The sequence below is a fragment of the Aspergillus puulaauensis genome, chromosome 2 (genome assembly GCF_016861865.1).
Source record: "Aspergillus puulaauensis MK2 DNA, chromosome 2, nearly complete sequence".
Classification (NCBI taxonomy): domain Eukaryota; kingdom Fungi; phylum Ascomycota; class Eurotiomycetes; order Eurotiales; family Aspergillaceae; genus Aspergillus; species Aspergillus puulaauensis.
In genome coordinates, this window is record NC_054858.1 from 1,667,946 (window position 1) to 1,687,567 (window position 19,622).

At 51.4% G+C, this 19,622-nt stretch overlaps 11 protein-coding genes across 11 annotated transcripts; 5 read left to right on the forward strand and 6 right to left on the reverse strand.

Moving 5' to 3' along the window:
* Positions 1–445: 445 nt before the first annotated feature.
* Positions 446–1,259, forward strand: APUU_20684S (BTB/POZ domain-containing protein; the record flags this gene model as incomplete). The annotated part of the gene is made up of 2 exons (XM_041699353.1): positions 446–694; positions 744–1,259. 2 exons carry the CDS (start codon positions 446–448, stop codon positions 1,257–1,259), a joined length of 765 nt encoding a protein of 254 aa, XP_041552446.1.
* A 543-nt stretch (positions 1,260–1,802) lies between these two features.
* APUU_20685S (nitroreductase family protein) lies at positions 1,803–2,573 on the forward strand (the record flags this gene model as incomplete). The annotated part of the gene is made up of 3 exons (XM_041699354.1): positions 1,803–2,138; positions 2,187–2,301; positions 2,365–2,573. 3 exons carry the CDS (start codon positions 1,803–1,805, stop codon positions 2,571–2,573), a joined length of 660 nt encoding a protein of 219 aa, XP_041552447.1.
* Positions 2,574–2,649: 76 nt separating this feature from the next.
* On the reverse strand, positions 2,650–3,598 carry APUU_20686A (RTA1 domain-containing protein; the record flags this gene model as incomplete). The annotated part of the gene is made up of 2 exons (XM_041699355.1): positions 2,650–3,335; positions 3,412–3,598. 2 exons carry the CDS (start codon positions 3,596–3,598, stop codon positions 2,650–2,652), a joined length of 873 nt encoding a protein of 290 aa, XP_041552448.1.
* A 410-nt stretch (positions 3,599–4,008) lies between these two features.
* On the reverse strand, positions 4,009–5,343 carry APUU_20687A (Zn(II)2Cys6 transcription factor domain-containing protein; the record flags this gene model as incomplete). Its single annotated transcript, XM_041699356.1, has 2 exons — positions 4,009–5,187; positions 5,242–5,343. 2 exons carry the CDS (start codon positions 5,341–5,343, stop codon positions 4,009–4,011), a joined length of 1,281 nt encoding a protein of 426 aa, XP_041552449.1.
* Positions 5,344–5,870: 527 nt separating this feature from the next.
* Positions 5,871–7,417, reverse strand: APUU_20688A (putative MFS transporter; the record flags this gene model as incomplete). Its single annotated transcript, XM_041699357.1, has 3 exons — positions 5,871–7,096; positions 7,144–7,192; positions 7,238–7,417. 3 exons carry the CDS (start codon positions 7,415–7,417, stop codon positions 5,871–5,873), a joined length of 1,455 nt encoding a protein of 484 aa, XP_041552450.1.
* Positions 7,418–9,289: 1,872 nt separating this feature from the next.
* APUU_20689S (uncharacterized protein) lies at positions 9,290–10,470 on the forward strand (the record flags this gene model as incomplete). Its single annotated transcript, XM_041699358.1, has 3 exons — positions 9,290–9,344; positions 9,401–9,501; positions 9,550–10,470. The coding sequence occupies 3 exons, from the start codon at positions 9,290–9,292 to the stop codon at positions 10,468–10,470; spliced, it is 1,077 nt and encodes a 358-aa protein (XP_041552451.1).
* A 198-nt stretch (positions 10,471–10,668) lies between these two features.
* APUU_20690A (uncharacterized protein) lies at positions 10,669–12,973 on the reverse strand (the record flags this gene model as incomplete). Its single annotated transcript, XM_041699359.1, has 7 exons — positions 10,669–11,086; positions 11,153–11,394; positions 11,458–11,614; positions 11,666–11,928; positions 11,975–12,799; positions 12,858–12,881; positions 12,935–12,973. The coding sequence occupies 7 exons, from the start codon at positions 12,971–12,973 to the stop codon at positions 10,669–10,671; spliced, it is 1,968 nt and encodes a 655-aa protein (XP_041552452.1).
* Positions 12,974–13,676: 703 nt separating this feature from the next.
* Positions 13,677–14,978, forward strand: APUU_20691S (serine hydrolase domain-containing protein; the record flags this gene model as incomplete). Its single annotated transcript, XM_041699360.1, has 1 exon — positions 13,677–14,978. One exon carries the CDS (start codon positions 13,677–13,679, stop codon positions 14,976–14,978), a length of 1,302 nt encoding a protein of 433 aa, XP_041552453.1.
* Positions 14,979–15,049: 71 nt separating this feature from the next.
* Positions 15,050–16,240, reverse strand: APUU_20692A (transcription factor domain-containing protein; the record flags this gene model as incomplete). The annotated part of the gene is made up of 1 exon (XM_041699361.1): positions 15,050–16,240. The coding sequence occupies one exon, from the start codon at positions 16,238–16,240 to the stop codon at positions 15,050–15,052; it is 1,191 nt and encodes a 396-aa protein (XP_041552454.1).
* Positions 16,241–16,862: 622 nt separating this feature from the next.
* Positions 16,863–17,789, reverse strand: APUU_20693A (phytanoyl-CoA dioxygenase family protein; the record flags this gene model as incomplete). Its single annotated transcript, XM_041699362.1, has 2 exons — positions 16,863–17,554; positions 17,621–17,789. 2 exons carry the CDS (start codon positions 17,787–17,789, stop codon positions 16,863–16,865), a joined length of 861 nt encoding a protein of 286 aa, XP_041552455.1.
* Positions 17,790–18,148: 359 nt separating this feature from the next.
* On the forward strand, positions 18,149–19,598 carry APUU_20694S (aminotransferase-like domain-containing protein; the record flags this gene model as incomplete). The annotated part of the gene is made up of 3 exons (XM_041699364.1): positions 18,149–18,619; positions 18,677–19,068; positions 19,121–19,598. The coding sequence occupies 3 exons, from the start codon at positions 18,149–18,151 to the stop codon at positions 19,596–19,598; spliced, it is 1,341 nt and encodes a 446-aa protein (XP_041552456.1).
* Positions 19,599–19,622: the final 24 nt, after the last annotated feature.

The following is a 19,622-nucleotide window of genomic DNA, read 5'->3' on the forward strand; positions in this document are numbered from 1 at the left end:
CACCGGAAACTGACTCGCTGGCGCTGACACCGCGATTCTTCACTTCTTGGGCAATCATAATCATGTAAAACCGTCATTGCACTTCGGATCCCGGCGGTTGCGAGAATTACGCAAATTTGGGCTTATTCTGATTCTAATGGTGAAATGGGTGATCCCAAAGTCCTCCATGAGGATATCCGGTACTCCGTATCTCGCGACGACTATTACCAATCTCATGGGTCAAATAACCTCTGAAGCGTGATCTTTGCAAACTATATGTCCGGTGGTACGGGAAAGCATGATGGTCAAGGTTTGCGCCCATGATCGAGCTCACACCACCTCTTACCTACATCACTGCGTCATGGACGGTGCACAAATCCTGAGCAGAACACATTTCCTATCGGTGTTGAGGAGCACCCGATAATCAAGACGGATCAACTTGGAGCGCGATACAAAATACAATCCGATGACTAGGTGGTTTTCCAAAAAGGTCCCTACGGAGGACAGTCGCAGCCCGAGTGCGACTTCGACACGGTCGATGAATCCAATGTGTGACATTGGTGGGTATACTATGAATTACGCGAACCAGCTGCTCCGGACGGGAAAATACTCGGATCTCACCTTATCCTGCCAGGGGCGTGTCTTCCATGTACACCGGGTGATCGTCTGTCCCCAGGTGCAGTTCGTGGAAGGCGCAGTCAGGAGCGGGTTAAAGGTAAGCGACCTGTCTCGCGGCATCTTAACCTAGGTCTGACTCTAGATAGGAGGCTGTGGAGTCGCATATTGATTTTCCAGCAGACGATCCGCGTATGATAGATATGGTAGTGTCATGGTGCTACAGCCGAGATTCCAGCTTCGAGAACGAACAGGATATGTTCCAATTGTATCTGGTGGCCGACAAGTTTGGCATCTCCGACCTCAAAGAATATACGTACCGTCGAATGCTCAGCTGGACGATAGAGAGCTGCTTTACGTCTCAAGACTTCCCCTACTCTGTTGAGAAAATTTGGCGCGAAGCACCACCGTATGAAAAGGAGCTCCGCCACAAAATGGTCCAACTTGTTGCAATGGGGTACAAATCATCTCGGGAGGAAGATTGGAAGAGGATTCTTAGCGATAATCCCGAGCTGGTAATGGAGGTGCTTGATGAGGTCGGTGTCATGCATTCGAAACTGAGCTCAGAATTGGAGCAGGCAAAAAAGGAAGAGGACGAGGCAAAAGAGGGAGTGATGCGACAAGCGAAGTGCAGAAGTTGCCGCAAGAAATACCGCAAGTACTAGGTCTTGGTCAAGCTCCGACTGAACCCCTACGGCAGTCTCAAGCGTCAGATCTGAAGTGTCAAGTGCCAACTCATGATGTAGCAGCGTATAGCAGAATGAAACACCGTCTTTCCAGCAAGCCACGCATAAGCGATCGGGTTACTCAGCGGAGATCCGTTTCTGGTTCCTAAGCGGAATTGCGGATGTAGACTAATTTGTGAGTCTGCTTAGTGCTTACCAAGTTCCCATTACTGTAGTTAGGTAAACGAAGGCGCAAGTTGACAAAGAAAGTTGCAAATCGGACCCCAAGATTTCTCATCACGAGGCGCCGCTGACAAACAGGAACGCGCGCCTGCCGGGGCTCTGATTGGCCCGCCGCCGATAAACGGCTGCCCGGGCCCACTGCGGAATTGCAGGGCCAGCCAGACTGTCCCGCCATCGATCACGAATAAAGAAAGCTCTGCCCCTCCATGTCTGTCTTCCAGATCCAACAATCCACGCAATTGCAACGAGCACCTTCACACCTCCATCCTTAACATCTCCATCAACATCAAAACGACTACAATGGGTTCCACCGGAGTCGAGTTCAAGAACCCCGCCACGGGTACCCTCCTGGAGGCTGTCAAGGCCCGTCGCACCATCTACGGCCTCAAGGCTGAGAGCCCCATCTCCGACGACACAATCGAGTCCATTGTCCGCGACTCCGTCCTGCACGTCCCCAGCTCCTTCAACACCCAGACCTCTCGCGTCGTTCTCCTCTTGAAGGATGAGCACAAGAAGGTGTGGGACATTGCCCTCCAGGCCATGGAGGGGCTCGTTGCCGCCGGGGCTCTGCCCAAGGAGGCCTACGAGTCTTCCACCAAGCCCAAGCTTGAGGGCTTCCGCAATGGCTACGGAACTGTACGTTACGATCCAAGTTAAACATTGACCAGTTTGCTAATTATGCAGGTCCTCTTCTTCGTCGACTATGACGCCCTCAAGGACATCAAGGAGAAGTTCGCCATCTACGCCGACAAGTTCGACCCCTTCGCTCTGGAGTCGAACGCCATGTCCCAGTACCTTGGTATGCTCTTGAATTCCTAATACCCATTCCCAATACCCAGGTCAAACATACTAACGTTCGCAGTCTGGACCGCTCTCGCCTCCGAAGGCCTCGGTGCCAACCTCCAGCACTACAGCCCCCTGATTGACGAGCAGATTCAGAAGCAGTGGAACATCCCTGCCAGCTGGAAGCTCGACGCCCAGCTGGTCTTTGGTACCCCTGCCGGTGGCCCTCTCGACAAGACCTTCGCTCCTATCGAGGACCGCTTCAAGGTGTTCGGCAAGTCGGCATAGATTATACATATCTAGACATTTGCATTAGCGATAAATCATAAACGACTTTAAGACTCCAAGCTCTGGTTACTTATATCTATTTATTTCCCAAAAGCTCCAAATCCCCATCAACCCCCCTCTTCACACTTCTAGCCCTCTTCACCAATCTCCCCGGGTGCCAAATAATCCAAACCCCCATCAGAACCGCCATCAACGCCCCATCAAAAACATAAATATACACTTCGCGCTCACGCACATCCGCTCCCTTGGGCGCCCCAAACTCCACCGTCCTCACCAAATTCCTCACAATCATACATCCACACACCACATAAAGACACCACATGTACCCCCTCCACCCAAACCCCATCCCATCCAGCTCCCCAGAAACCCTCGTCGGATAAGCCGCCAGCCTCCGCTGAAACGTGATCCCAATCGCCACAAACCCAATAAACACAACAAGCGTAAACACCAGTCCCGCGAGGACCGCCTTGATTCCAATATCAATGACATGCGCATCTCCCGTGACTTGCAACCCGGCGCCGACAAGCTGCGTCAATAGACAGATTACGTCGTTCAGCACGAACAATACCGTCAGCCGCTTTGGCCGGATCGGCGAGTGGTGCTCGGCGTCTAGGGCGGTGATTATCCGTGACAGGGTCATGTATACGCTTGCGGCTAGGAGCGGTGGTGCGCAGAGGAGCAGCATCTGCTGTTGAGCCCAGGGCCCGATTCCCGTCCGGGCGTTGTGGGAGCGTGCGCGGCCGTGGTAGCCGAATGTTTCGCCTGATATTCCTGTTAGAGTTGGATTCTTTGGTGGTGTGGTAGAGGGATGGAAGGAAAGGTAGGGTTTGGGACGTACATATTCCGCCGAGGACGAAGGGGATGAAGTATGCCGCCTTGTATGGGAACATGAGCACAATGTGTGCGAGGGTTGCGAGGCCGAAGATGGCCATGAAGGCGTATCCGGCTGTCAGGGAGGGGTTGTAGGGGTAGAATTCGACCCAGGGGGATGAGCCATTAACGCCTGGGTGGAAGGTGAAGTCCATTTTGATATAAATAAATCAGTGCTGTCAGTAGGTAATAGAGGTGGTGATGGTAAAAGATTTTTAGGATAAGAAAGCTGTTCAAGATAACATGGGCTGTCCTTTATACGTACTTAGGGTCTACAGCGCGTTTCAACTGATTACCGCTTTGGGTAATCTGGAAACGAATACGGGTGGAGCGGGAAAGCTTCGGTGCGGATCGTGCAGAGTTTGGATGGAGTCGCGTTATTTTTAGGATCATTATACACCCGATCGGCATTTTTTATTCTACTTGACAGTACCAAACTATACTATATCCTTGTTATTGGACAATCCCTGATCAAGGCAGCAGTATACCCTGATAACCCTGGTCCTACGGTTTCGGAAGTGGGTCCCTTTGACGTCCTATACTTGGGTATATATGTACATTCTCACTAGGGCACATAGGCAACAACCTCCTCCGGCCACTCAATCCACGCATGATACACCTCAGGGAGGCACGTCTTGATCCCCAAGACGATATGATGGTCCCACCGTTCCATGAACCAAGAGTCTCTCATATACCGCAGCAGGATAGCCCAATGCGCAAGAATAATAAGTGCAATTGGCTCCCTTTCCTCCAACTTAGTGATCATTGTATCAGGGAGTCGGAACGTCCACCCCATAGTGTACGGCATCAGATCCGTTGGGTGGTACGCCCTTCCCCGTCGCCGATATGTTTCCTCAAAGGACTCAACCAAGTTATCCACAACGCCAACGTAGACTTCCCTATCTCCTTCTGTCTCGAGATTAACCATTTCCCTGACTTCTTGAAGACGCTGAATATGTCGCGACAATTCCTCGTCCAGCCCAGGGGCAGATACGTCGATATCCAAATCCGGACTCTCGTCAGGCGGTTCTAGCACGCCAGTGAAAATCTCCTCACGCTTCTGGTCTAGTATCGACCGCACCCCATGTAGTAGTACTAGCCATTCAGATTTCCCATTGGCGTTAAACACCAAGTACTCGCCATCCCGCGGCCCGCGCGCAAAATAGGCAAAACAAATCATGATAGCTGCGATGTAGATAAACTGACAGTTCTGCGAGTCTAACGTATCCAGCGCAAGAACCGCCGTAACAGAGCGCACGCCGAACGTGAAATGCTCGTCTGCTTGACGCGTATACAACCCCCTTCTGGCGGGGTTCAGATATGCAAGATGGAGCGCCGAGAATGTGAGGAGGAGATGCAGGATTGAGGGGAATGACATGCCCCATTGGGGAACGTGGATTTGCCAGACCTTTTGCGCATCTTTTGCTTCGTCTGTAATTGTACTCGAGGTTGTTGTGGTGAAGTGGTGGAAGAGATGAAGGTCTGCTAGGGAGATTCCTTCCCCTGGAGTTGCCACCAGGTGTCTAGTTGGAGGAGAAGGAGGATCGCATTGCACTGCGATAGAGCGGCAATTGTCTTCATCCTGCGACGGCGAAGGTGCCAGTGCTTGGTACTTTGATTGCCGGAATTGGTAGCGTTGCGGTGGTGTTGAGCCGGCTGAAGGGGATCTTGAGGATGGAGTTTGGAAGTCACAGTTGATAGAGTGCATTAAGCAATTATTGCAACTTGGCTTCCTTTCATCGCACTATTATTTATGTTAGTCCTGACAAAAGTCAAGAAATATATTCCTGAGTCCTACCTTGACGCGACGCTTCTTGCAATTTCCACATCCAAGACGAGACTTACGATGCGTCCGCCGCGATCGAATCTTCTGGTTGATTTGTTCGTTGTCCATATCCATTTTGTGATGTATACAAATGATGGAGAAGGTGGTGGTGAAAAGTCGTCGTATTCGTTCCTTTTCTGCCGCTTTTGTAATCGTGCTGCCTGGCTGCCTGGGGCATTGATCGACGCCTCTTTCCCCTGAATGGCGATGTCATTTCTCTTCCTCCACCGAGTGTTTCAATGGCGATTAAGAATATAGCTTCAAGGCATACTCAACACTTCCAGCAGACTATGAATCGTTACCCATGGAACAAAACCTGCAGCCGACGAGCTTCAACGACGACGTCTTGGGTGAGCAATGAGCGCTAAGGTGAAGCTGTTAGAAAGGCGAGGAGCTGAAGGCGTCGCTTCTGAAAGTCGCTGAGGGGGATCAAGACGATATTCATCTGATGGAGAAAGGGTGGCCGTTTAGAGACTGCGGAAGGTTTCTTCATTTAATCGATATACGCAATATTTTTCATTTATCATAGACCAAACACCATTTGCATCTACTTTATTGGCAACACAGTGAGCGCCGAAGCATTCACAGGGTAGGAAATGTTCTTAATAAGTATAGCGATAACTCGGATGCCTGTCGCCCAGCAACCCATACTGTTCCTCATAACTCATATCCTCAAGCCCTCTCAACATATCTGCGCGCCGAACCTCCTTCTCCCGATTCAACCACCTCAACAAGCACACCTGAGCTACAAGCCCAGCAAGCGTGATCACAATAAGCGCCACATTAAACCTCGCACCTAGATTATAATACGGCGCCGAGCTCTTCGGATAGATCCACGTGCTCAACACGCCTCCCGAACTGGTCGACACAAACGCAAACGCTACAGCCGTCGCCCGTCTCACATGGCCAGCCGTGTTGTTCGGGACCCACGAGATGAGACATGGCGCTGTGGCGTAGATTCCCGTGAGGAGGAGGACAAGAGCCGCGTAGCGCATAGCTATACTGCGGCCTGTGAGCATCATGGCTGCGCCGACGAGTGCTAGACATGTCGTCACGAAGGCGCTGATCCCGCGTTGGCGATACCGGTCCGCGATGTATGCTGTTATCATTGTTACGACGAAAGCCACGGCGTACGGGGGTACAGTCATAAGCTGGGTTCTTGTATTACTGTAGCCCATAGCCTGGACGATGGACGGGGAGAAGTAAGCGAGGCCGAAGAGACAGACGCCGTTTGAAAAGAGGATGGCGCCGAGCAGAAGGACGTGCATGTCTTTGAAGACGGAGAGGACTTTGCGCAGCGTGACTTTCTCTGATTCGAAGAGGTTTGCGTCGGACTGGAGGCGGCGGAGGCAGTGCTCTTTGTGTTTGGCGGAGAAGGTCATGACTGATTCAGGGCTGTTGGGGAGCATGGCGTAGGAGAACAGGCCGAAGCAGACGGTGAATAGACCCTCTAGGACGAAGATCCATTGCCAGCCGCGCAGGCCGCGCATGCCGTCCATTTGCTGGATAGCCGCGGCGAGGAGGCCGGAGAAAGCGCCGCTTAGCGAGGCAGCGGAGAAGAAGAGGGCGATGCGGACTTGGAGTTCATGGCGGCGGTAGAAGCCAGAGAGGTATAGGACGATTCCTGGGAAAAGACCACCTTCGCAGAGACCAAGGAAGAAGCGGCAGGCAACGAACCCGCCGAAGTTGCGGGCTTCGCATTGTAGGATTGTGACGATGCCCCAGGATGTGCAGAGGGTCGGAATGAGAATGCGCGGTCCGATTTTCTTGAGGATGAGATTGGAGGGGAGCTCTGCGAGGATATACGGGACGTAGGTGACCGTAATCGCTGCGGAATTAGAGAAGGCCGTCGCTTATAGTATGAGGGGTACATACCAACTTTGTACTGGTAGTCACTGAGATTAAGATCGGTGTCCAGTCCAGCCTAAATAGTCAGCCAGCTTTTCTTGATATTGCAGAGAGAACTTACCACTCGTGCATTTCCGACATTGGCGCGGTCTAACCAGGCTAAGAGGTACAGAATAAGAGTCATGGGCATCAGAATCAAATCTAGTCTGTTGAGGGTCTGGCGGTCTAGCTTGCGCTCTGCCTCCGTCGGGACATCCTCCACGAACAGATCCTGAGGCTTTCCAGCCTCCGGCGCACTCATAATGATTTTGGAAATAGTCGCAGCTCAAATGCGCCGGCAATGGCAGTCTGGCCAGCGACAAGGTATTATATATGCAAACCGTTCCGACAGTGGACCCTGACTGGGAGCTGCCAAGTTACCCCAAAGTCGGTTTGACAGCCGGAGTGCGGGGATCACCTTGAGGAGAGATTCCCAGCGTGGAGGGAGCTGTTGGCGACTTCGATTGGGGGTCGATATTGGAATGACAGCTTTCATTCGCCTGTGCCATCAGCCGTGAGGAAAGCCATCATAAGATGCCCATTCCTGGCGTGAGGCCAGGTAATCAGGTAGTACAAGATGCCCTCCCGCGTCTCCTCTTGCATCTGGGGAATCCCCGGGCAGGAAAATACGGAGAATCTCCAAACGCCGACGCTAGGGGTGCCTCGGCTGCTGTATGATTTCGGTAGTTGACGCTATCCGACGCTTAGATTTTCTCTTGGCTGTAGCATCACGACTCCCAAGGGGGTTGATTTCTCAAACTCAACCCGCGATTAGAGTTCAACTCCAATATGGGTGCTCGGTCGCGATCCCGAACTCGAGACAACATTGGTCAGGCAGGATGTCATTGCGACCGGGATCCGGAATCGTCACCGAGAAGAGGCGCATGTTCGGAACGCAATGGAGGTTGTTTTTGGTATCAACTGAGTTTGCTCTGGAAGGTACGCCACACTCTCCATGATTGTGAGATGGTCCGACAATTGCGTTACAAAGTGTACATGGCCACTGACCAGTCTCTGATGGCGACTGCTTTGACCCGAAGTACCGCGGGGTAAGCTGAGTTATCAACGAGAACCAGCCAGAGAGTGCCCAAAGCCCAGGTGGCTGATATTGGATGCAGTGTTAATCTGTTGGATGTCCCTACGCCAGGCGTCCGATCGCCCGATCGCAAATAAGTCAAGATAGATATTTTTGAACGACAGACGCAGCACCGCCGCAGCGTTGGAAGGTTATCTATTCAAAGCATGCTAGATGACACACCTAATCGCCGTCGAACCACGTGTGGTCCGGGGTTGGTGGTCGGTGTCTTGTCATATTATGCAGGTGTGAAGAGGCTGCCTCGTGTCTGTTCAGCCGCAGCGCTGCACTGCCCGCACTGCCTCGACCCGTTTGTGAGGCTCGCGAACTCCATATTTTGCACTAAATGACCCGTTGGAACGGGTTTGTTTGAGCGACCGAGTGCCTGCTCTGTTTGTCTACTTAAGTATGCTGGTTCAGGGATACATGGATATGTGTATGGCAAGTATACTGTAGGGCACGTCGATGAATTCCTGCATCAGCGTAAGCAGGCGCCCAACGGAAGGTTTCGACAGGCAACGGAGGCTATATTTCAGCCCTGGGGGAATCGAGGCCATGCGACTCTGTGACTCGGTGTCTGCCTTATCCCAAATTAGACCAGCTGGACCAGAGCAAGCGGTGGCCTTAGAGGCTCAAACTTGTCAGCCTGTTAACGCTGGCGACTGGGTAACAGGGGTTCTTCGCCGTGGAGACCAGAGTGGCCCCCAACCTCATTTCCACTGCCACGGTGTTAGTGCGCTGTAGCGGCTCCGCTACGGTGGAAATCATTGCCCAAAGGATGGTCCAGAGGTTGAAAGCGATAAAATACGATGCTCAGGCGCGAATCAGCGGCTGAGCTGGGCGTTGGTTCCATGTTCACCAAGCTTTCGCTGGCATAGCCTCACGCGGCGCTCTCCAAAGCCGCAGTACTGGAGAGTCTGAGATGATGTCGTGCTGCATTGCCTTAGTTAACCTAAACCCACTCATATTAGTATTAATAAGGATAAGCAAGGACGTTGTTTGGGAGCCTTTTATCTTCGTCATGTCATCCTTTCAATCTGCAAGGACAGCGAACTCGAAATGCTCGGAAAGATGCACTACCCTCTACCAACATCACTTGCTTCCTCGCTAGGCGGTGCGTTTGGACCTCGTACTGACGGTCATAAGTCAAAGCGCTAACATCGTGTCTAGGCGAATGCAAAAAGGCTGAAGCCATCCTGAATTCTTTTATCAACCCGGATATAGTGAGCGTGGATAAGACGATCCCACGCAACGTGCTTGAAAATGCAAAGGTAAAACACTACCACCGATGTCAAATATATTGAAACTAACGGCAATAGGGCCTCGCAGTATTCAGCGTCTTCGAAGTCGGAATGGTCCGCTCCATCCGTTTCGGCTCTGGTCTCGTCGTCGCCCGTCTCCCCAACGGCACCTGGTCGGCCCCGTCCGCGATCGCAACCGGAAAACTGAAGGTCAAGGGCCAATTTGGGATGGAATTCACCGATTTCGTATACGTGCTCAACAGCGATACCGCTGTGGAGATGTTTTCGCAGGCGAAGAGCTTCACACTGGGCCAGGATATCTCCATAGCGGTTGGACCGTTCGGACGCAGCGCAGAGCTTGCGGGAGATTCATATACGGCTGATATATTCGCATACTGCAAGACACGTGCTGTCTTCGGAGGGTCAACACTTGAAGGAGCGACTATTGGCGAGCGAGAGGATGCAAATCGAAAGTTGTATCAGGAAACGGTCACACCAAGGCAGTTGCTCCGTGGAGAGGTCACTTTGCCGCCAGAGACATATGCACTGATGAAGATCTTGCATTCGACATGGCTGCGGCCGATCGGAAGGAGCTCATCTCTCGACAAGACATCCAAGCCTGTGAAGAAAGAGTCGCAAAATATGGAGGCAACTGAGCTACCGTGTGAACCGCCAGAGACTTCTTCATCACCCACGCCAACAGTGACGCCGCCAGCCTCCTCACCAGTGACACCACCAGCTGCCGCACGAGAGTCTAGGTTTTACGGACAAAAGCCGGGAGTACCTCAGATCACGATAGAAATTACCGATTGTTCAGCAGTTGAGCTGCCGAAGAGCCTAACGATGGATCCCCCGCCGCAGCGAAATTCTGTGCCGGTACAGCCTGATTCAAGGTCAAGTTCCCCTACTCGACGACCGACTGTCCTGACGCCGGGAAGACGATCGTGGAGTGTCTCGTCCGGGAACAGCTGGAGCCGTCATGATCCGTTGCCCATTTGATCTTATCACATTTCTTTCTTTCTTCCCTTTTTCTTTCTTTCACTCTATTGCATTCTTGGTGCATACTTTGAATTATCAAGCGGGTTGATTTGCATACCGACTGGATCGCGCTGTACATAGACTTGAGAGTTGCATTTGATACCCGAATATATGTCTTGACGAAGTATATTATATGATGTCTATTGTAAATGTACGAAGTCAAGGGAGAGATCCATCGAATGGGATATACGGCTCCACGAATGACGCCATCGCACCGACACCAATCTCAAGATCAAGCTCGTTCATGACAGCGTCCCAATCCTGTGGCGCCATGATATGTTCATATGATACCGCGGATTGAGGAGGACCTAGCGATGCCGAGAAAGGTGCTTCGGGACCGTGGCTGCTAACTAGCGTTTGATCGGCGAATGCAACCTGTCTGGCAACCGCGAACCGTGAAAACTGGTAGAAAGATTGGCATGCATCGTACAGTTTCCTTCCGGGCAAAGAACTAGTGGCTATCGGTTCAATGGCTGCGATTGCAGCGGAGAGAAGAGCCAGGTCCTCCGCTGAGGATGACGCCACTGTATTCCCAGCGAGTACGACGAAGCTGGCGAAGGGGACTAGGGAAAACAAGCTGCCAAGTGAGAGTGAGGGTATGTCAGATATTAACCGTGGATTTGGGGCTGGGAGGTAAACATACAAGTTCAGAAACCGGGCCCACCCGAGGGAGTCCCGTTGACCAAGGGTCTGGCTTCCGCGGACTATCGTTGAGAGGGCTTGTCTGGCGGCATCGATACAACCAGAATTACATTGGAGAGGATGTGAGTTTGGTTCGCTGCTTGGAACGAGCCGGTAGGCAATTGTAACAAAGCAATGCATGACGATATCGACAAGGATGCTTGCGTTTTCGAACACTGCATCGACAGGGGTATCCAGGAGTGACTGACATCTCAGCGGTTAGCAGTGTACCCTGCCAGTGAATATCGGCCAAAATGCGAGTCTCACCCTTTTAACGTCGTTATTGACTTTGGCGAGTTTAGCGGCGAAGGATTGGGCGCTGTCAGCGCGTGCCTGCGGGGAGGATTGCTGTGCGGCTGCGGAGAAGAGTTGGATGTGCATTTCGCCGACGATGAACGAGAACTGGACGAAGCCTATGTATAGGCTGTTGCGTTTTAATTAGCACCCGGGGGTTGGAAATGGGTAATGTGCTTACAATGGCGCCCCATGCGTTGCATGAGAAAATGATGGCAGTGTTGTGGCGATATCGTATTGAGGGATCGTTGGAGTCCTTCCAAGAGTAAACGCCATACCTGTGTTCACAACGTATACGTGCCAGAATATGCTTCGCTTTTTCAAAATTTCTTTTCCCGTATCAGAAGAGAGTTGGTGGAATCCGAGGTCTATGCACATCCGAGATGCTGAAGAGATCATTGACCAGGCGACTGCGGTCCGGCCGAATTTCAGACAATAGTTTGTCTTTCAAGTCAGCATGGCCAGGATCATCTGAGGTATCGGTCCATACCAAAAGAGACAGTGCCTGACACCACTGTAGAGATGGGTCCTGGCAAAGCCGGATCGACTGGATGGCGGCTTCCAGGTTTGCAGATAGCAAACGCAACATTTCCTGAATATTGTCCCTAGTCACTGCTATTTGTGAGAAATGATGAGGACTTAGATTAAGGAATAAATAGTATAGCCCGGCGTTGACAATTATCCATGCCGACAGGGAGTAGTGGTTGACAGCGAAATAGACTCTTTGGCATATCTCTTCAAATTCCTGTTCGCCGACCACAGGAACGTCTATAAAGAACCGCTGTTTCTCAGTGTGTAATAACCGGAGGAGCCGGAGGACAGGGTCCAGTGGAGGAAGTGTCCTTCCGTCCAGTTCGGGGTAGCGGACTTGGAAAGAAGATGAATATGCACTATCTGTGTTATCGGGCGTGTGGAGTATTTGAGTAGCATGGGTCGCAGAGAAGTCCGCATCAGCCATTCTCAAATCCAGAGATAATGCAGCATTTTTGACGGCATCAGCCACCCGCTGAACGTGGGCTTCAAACGAGGAGTCGCCGGTATAGCCTTCTGATGTCCCGGAGGTGTCTAGTAGATGATTGCTGACGAATGGAGCTGGAGAGTCATTTTGCGGCTGTTCGCGCCGTTCAGTACTATGTAGAAGCTTTTGTAATGAGCGGGAAACGTCCTGCAGCGAGCGGTCGACGTTCTCTATAGCTTCATCGTAGCGGGCAGAGATAAGGACGCGCTGACGCTTCTCTGGTGCGCGTCGAGTAAGTCTGCATTCCAGTTCTGCTGCAACGCAACTGGAGCATGGAGAGCCGCGATCACATTTGGTCTACTAATGAACGAATCAATTACATGTAGAAAAAAGATGGACTCTCCGAATTCCCCACCTTTCTCTCTTTGCAATTGTCACACTGATATGGAATTAGTGTACTGGGCACAATCTCGGCTGGGGATCAGAGCTCACGGCTGGTCTTTTGGCGGTGCCATTATTATTTTCGTCCATGGATAAAATATAAATAAAGGTAAGAATTAAAACACAGGGATTAGAATACGCGAAAGGAGGAGAGAGGTGTTTGAGGACGAGAACTGGGAGTTTCCCATCTGGCTATGGTGAGGCAGCAACTGCACAAAATGATGAGTAATACACAGCACAAATCCAGATTATGCACATTATCCATGGAGTCTTCGTTGTAGTAAAATTATAGCTTTTATGGCGGGATTTAAAGGTAATGATAAGATGGGAAGCTTATCAACTTACGGAGATTGGATATATTCCTGCAGACAGCCAACTGAACAAGGTAGGTAGCGAAGATAGACTGGGCAGTAGTTCTGCTATCTCGAGAAGAGAAGCCTTCCGGCTTACGAGTGAGAAGTCATTTGTAAAAGATATATCACTACAACCCAATCTATGATATATGGCACAGAAGCCGTGAAAATACAAATGCATCCAGTATACTCCGTTTACCGGGCCTTGAATAGACGGTGGATACTGGATACGAACGATCGACGATCCACACTCGATCGATCCTTGGAATACGAACAAAGAATACGACATGACTCACCCAGGCTGGCTTCGAAATGAGAAATGAATGTAAAGAGTATACATTTTTCTCAGTGAGAATAATGACGACGTCCTGCAGTGGGGCAGCCTGAGTCATTGAAATACGAGCTGCTGACTTTAAAAGAGCTAAAAGAGCTCCCGATGAATGAAACATCGAATCCTACCTCGACCTCAACTTCCACTTCTTCCCCTCACTTCATTAACAACCACCACCACAATGGCCGACATTGAATCTGCCTTCCAGGCCGCCATCGATGACCACAAAATAAACGGCGGGGTTATTTGCGCAACCAACAGCACAGGTACCTTCAAGTACAACAACCCCATAGGCGAGCGCACCCTACTCTCAGGCACCAAGCAACCCCACCAACTCTCCGACGTACTCTTCCTCGCCTCGGCAACAAAATTCATCACCGCCGTCGCAGCCCTCCAATGCGTTGACGACGGCATCCTCTCCCTAGACGGGGACCTCTCAGCGCTCGCACCCGAGCTCACATCCAAACAAGTCCTAACGGGGTACTCAGATGACGGCACCCCGCTCTTCGAGAACCAATCTCGCCCTATCACTCTAGAACACCTAATCACCCACTCCTCAGGGCTCGTCTACCACTTCATGAACCCGACCATCGCGCAGTGGCGTGAAGAAAACGGCGCCCCGCTCATAGACGAAAATGGCGAGCAGCGCCGGCTTACCGTGGAAGAGCTCTTCAGCTACCCGCTGGCCTTCCAACCCGGGGAATCGTGGATGTACGGGCCCGGGCTTGACTGGGCGGGCCGGATTGTCGAGAGAGCTACGGGGAAGACGCTGATTGAGCGGATGCAGGAGCGCCTGTTTAACCCGCTAGGGATTAATGATGCACAGTTCTACCCTGTTACGCGGGAGGAGTTGCGTGGGAAGTTGGTGGATTTGAGTCCGGAAGACCCTGGGGCTGTGGGGCGGGCGGTGCTGGGTGGGAATGGAGATATGAATCTGCGTACGCAGGGGGATTTTGGGGGGCATGGACTGTTTATGTCCGGGGAGAGCTTTATCAAGGTGTTGCAGTCAATTGTGGCGAATGATGGGAAGTTGCTGAAGACTGAGACGGTGGATGGAATGTTTCAGCAGCGGTTGGAGGCTGAGGCGAGTAAAGGGCATCAGGATGCGCTGGCGAGTCCGATGGGTATCTTCTTCCGCGTGGGTATTGATGAAGATACGAAGATGGGGTATGGACTTGGCGGGGTGGTTACATTGGAGGATGTCGAGGGTTGGTATGGGGAGAAGACGCTGACGTGGGGTGGTGGGCTGACGGTGGCTTGGTTTATTGACCGGAAGAATGACCTTTGTGGTGTTGGCGCTGTCTTGAGTGCTCTGCCGGTGGATATCCCAACTGTCTCGGACCTGAAGCAGGTCTTTCGAAAGGATGTCTACAGGAAGTATGCGGATTGGAAAAAGGAACAGGGGGTATGAAAGTGTATCGTCTGCTAGATGTATTCAAGTGTGTGAAAGTAATTGGAGGGCTTCCCCGGGTATATAATCTATCAAAACAACACCAAATCCACCCCAGACTCCGCCAGATACACATCCCACCGCAAATATGTCCCTGAACTCCAAATCCGATTGAGCACATTTCTGGCCCGTGTAAAATTCCCCATTCCCAGCGACTGCATGTGTGACATTCGTTCATCTATAATTGCCCGTTCAGTAATATCATCCGTCTCACAACCGGCGCTGAATATGGGCCACAGGAGGAGGATATTGGTGGTGGATGAATCAGGAAGCTTGCTCACGGCTTCTAGTATATTGCGCACATCAGTCCGCACTGTTTCATGATCCTTGGATAGCAACTGGACACGTCGATGTAAGTGAATGAGAGCTGTATGGATGAATGCAGAGTGCGAGAGTTTCAGTTCGTCTGCCAGCTGAGACCGTTCCTGCCTGTAACTTGGTTGTGGGAGTGCCTTAATCTTTGTTTCGATTGCCTCCACTTCATAATCAATTTCGAGATCCTTTGTAATTAATGCCGCAGTATCGTCCGTGTTCATCGATAGGTTATATCTCAACCTCGCCAGCTCTCCGATCTTTGCGAGAATCGGCAAGAGTTTCAGGGAATAGCCGCAAATATCATCCACATACCCATTATTCTCAGATCGTATATCCAAAATATGCCGACAAGACCGATATAGTTGACTGTCCAACAGAGAGCTCTTGTGGAAGAGCGACAGCCCAGCCGAGACGTCCAGCGCCGCAAACCATTTAAACAGGTAGATATCAAGAAGGTCACCGCCGCCACCGCCGCTGCGATTCCGGTTCATCCTGGATAGCAACATCCCTCGCACGCCCTCAAGGTGCATCCTAAACACGTCCAGATTCCCGTTACATACGTCGTTAGTGCACAACGCCATGGCAGTCATGGCCGTCCCATGTGCATTGCCTCCATTAGCCAAGGCCGCCCGCAGCCCGGCTATAGCGTCGTTTGTGAATCTTAATACTGTGTCATCTGTATCCCCAGCAGACGTCATCCTGCGCCGTGCGTGGCTATCTGAGGTCGCAAGAAGCGCGTACAGAAGATGCGGCGTCTCCATTGCAGATGCGACCAGCCTATCCGAAAATGAGCGCGACGCGAGCGGGAATATCATCGTTGTTGTTTCAGAAAGAATAGATTGAATAGACAGCCTGGATTGGATAGCTGATGAATGGAGTGGCAGTGGAATGACTTGATTTCCCGGCATTGCAGGACTAGAACTTAGTCGTCCTCGTCGTTGGCCTTGTCGGGGAGCATCGCTCTTGCGCTGGCTGTTTACGACAATGAATTGCGACTCGTATTTGCATTGTCGCGGAAAGCGAGTGCATCGCGAGCATACCGGTGTCTGCAGGTCGCATTTCACTTTCTTCCGCCGACACTCGGTGCATCCATCCCGTCTGCGCTCGGTCCGTTTTTCTGGCTGGGACATGGAGTGTGATGCCAGGTTATCGGATGGTCGGGCTCGTCAATGCTGCAGGTAGAGGCCCGAGGGGTCAAGTGCATTGTGAACAGAGGAAGGAAGTCTTCGGGCCGTGTGGCGCTGAGTGAACCGAATGTTCGGCTACCTATTCCTTACTAACGCATCACGAAGGCCCCCAACAGCAATACTCTTCTTTACAAACATTCACAATTCAATTCTATATATTACCATCATGCTGTCTATACACAAATAATCCTAGAACGCCTTGAACTAGGTCCCCAACAATGACTTGCTTCAAACCAAACCATTCAGTGGCATCAAGAACAATCTCTACCAACTACCTAGTTAGGCTTAACTCGAGACAGTGCTTAATTAGTGTATTGAAATGAAACAAATAGAATAGCTACATTCATAACAACGCCTCCGGCGACACAAGATCAACCCACCCCAGATTCGGCTCCGACTGCTGCCACCCCAGCCTTTGCTGCACAAGCTTCGAATAAGTCTTGACATCCTCAGCCGGATACACCAGGTACGAAATCTCCTCCTGTCTATAGATTCCCCCACACATAAACATAATATGCACCATGAGGCTCCCCTCGCTGGCCGAGAAATGCCCACCGCCGTGATACAAACTCCCAAGCATAATAAACGCCTCGCCAGCTTTAAGTTCCGCATCAATAACGCCCTTGTTCCCGTCTCCTCCGAAATCAGGTTTCTCGTCGCCCCAGAGATGGCTACCGGGTACGATCCGCGTCGCGCCGATTTCCTTGGTTGTGTCGCATCCCGGTACAAAGAGACCGAGAAGCATGTCTCTGTTTTCGTGGTATTCTTGGACGCGAGTGTGTCGCGCATGGTGGTTTTTGTCATCGCGGTGCAGTTTCTGTGCTGGTGCACCGGGTCGAATGTCCATTGTTATAGCGATTGAGAGGAGCGGGTGTGTGGTGTTTGTAGATGGCTCCTCATTGTACCAGTTTGTAGTCTTGATAGCGAGGAATTCTTCTCCGAGGTCTTGATACAGAGGGTTTGAGAAGAACTGCTCGCGCACGGTCTTGCTGCGGCCGACGAGGCGGGTGCACGTTTTTGTGCCGCCGTTAAGGGCTACTCATTACTTAGTATACTACTAGCGTATCCATGGGAGGATAGTGGATTGTGGATGGGACGCACCCCCGACTTCGCTGTTGCTTTCCTTGTTCAGGTAGGGCTCGACTTCGCGCCGGGCCTGAGCGAGGGTCTCGAGGGTCGTGAAGTTTTGTACAATCACGCAGCCGTCGCGCTTGAGGGCGTTGATGAAGTCCTCGCGGGGAGCGGAGTATGAAATTCTCTGAATTGACATTGTGGGAGTTATTTATCTGCAGGAATTGAAAGATTTGTTGTTGTCCCATATCATCCTGGGTAAGCACTATATATCCCATGAAGGGATTCATTCTGGCTGACAAGTAAACCCCGCATAATAACAACTGGAAATTAAAGCGACGAAGCGGGGGCTCCTATCAGCTGTTTTCTCATTGGCCAGAACGCCAACTTGACCAAATCGAGACTAGGGCTGTTCTTATCTCTCCGATTTCTATCGTTCCAACAGTATTCCTTCGTACTCCTTCATTTACTTCTTTCATCTTGGCTGCATTGAATCACCGGAAGGACACCACAACGTGGTTTTCCAAGTAAAATATAGAATCGCAAAAGGACTAGAAGATGCCTCCCATCAACCTCTCCAGCGGATATCCCGCACCATCACTCAACCCCATCAAACAACTAAACCAAGCCACCAATACCGTCTTTTCCACTCCCAAAATATGGCACAATGGCATGATATACGGCCCAGACGCAGGCTACGATCCGCTACGAGAAAACATCGCGCGGTGGCTCGCCCAGTTCTACCACGGCGGCGACGAGGCACAAATAGGCGCCGAGCGGATATGCATTACTGGCGGTGCGAGTCAGAATCTTGCTTGTCTGCTACAGGTCTTTACGGATCCCGTCTTCACGAGGAACATGTTCATTGTTGAGCCTGGGTATTTTCTTGCATTTCGGATTTTTGAAGATGCAGGGTTCCATGGCCGGTTGAGGGGTGTTCCTGAGGATGAGGAGGGGATTGATCTTGGTTTTTTGGAGGAGCTGCTGAAGAGGGATGAAGAGGCTAATCCGGTAAATGAAATTATTAAGGTAAGAGGGTTGACTTGAACTCAAGGTCGTGGCTCATATACTGACAAGCGTGATTAGCCATTCAAACCACCAAGGCCATATCGGAAGCTCTACCGCCATGTCATCTACTGTGTCCCGACCTTTTCGAACCCCTCCGGTAAGGTAATGAGTCTGTCCAGACGAAAGGACCTGATTCGACTCGCGAGGAAGTATGATGCGCTCATCATCACGGACGATGTCTATGACTTTGTCCACTGGCAGATGGACACGCCTTCGGATGACCCAGGTGCCCGCAGCTTCAGTAATATCTTACCACGACTAGTCGACCTCGAGCGGACGCTTGACGACGGACCAATTGACCGTTTTGGTAACTGTGTGAGCAATGGCAGTTTCAGCAAGTTAGTCGGACCTGGGTGCCGCGTTGGCTGGGCGGAAGGGACTCCCGATTTTGCTTTTGGGCTTTCCCAAGCGTATGTTCCTCGGTTTCTTGCTGAATATTCTATGGGTCTAACGAAGTGATAGAGGGTCCTCCCACTCTGGTGGCGCTCCATCGCACCTCATGTCGACATTCATTAACGAGATGGTGGATGGCCGATCAACTATCTCTCTGACGTCGCATATCCAGGATACCCTGATTCCAACATACTCAAGACGACACAAACTTCTCTTATCAGCTGTCCTCCAGTACCTAGTCCCACTGGGAATTATACCTCCTGCTAACCAGTATCACGTGGGTGGTGGATTCTTCCTCTGGCTGGAACTGCCGAAGGCGTTGACAAGCACTGACGTTGTTACTGCGGCGCGACAAGATGGTGTTCTTATTGCTGACGGGACAGTCTCTGCTTTGCCTGAGGAGAACGATGCCCGGAGTGATTATCGCGATTATATACGGTTATGCTTTGCATGGGCTGACGAGGACCGGCTGGCGGAGGGGGTGATTATTCTGGCGGGGACACTGAAGCGGTTGTTGGGACATGAAGGCCTTTCGAATGGGCGATAGATTGCATTACATGCTATATAAACA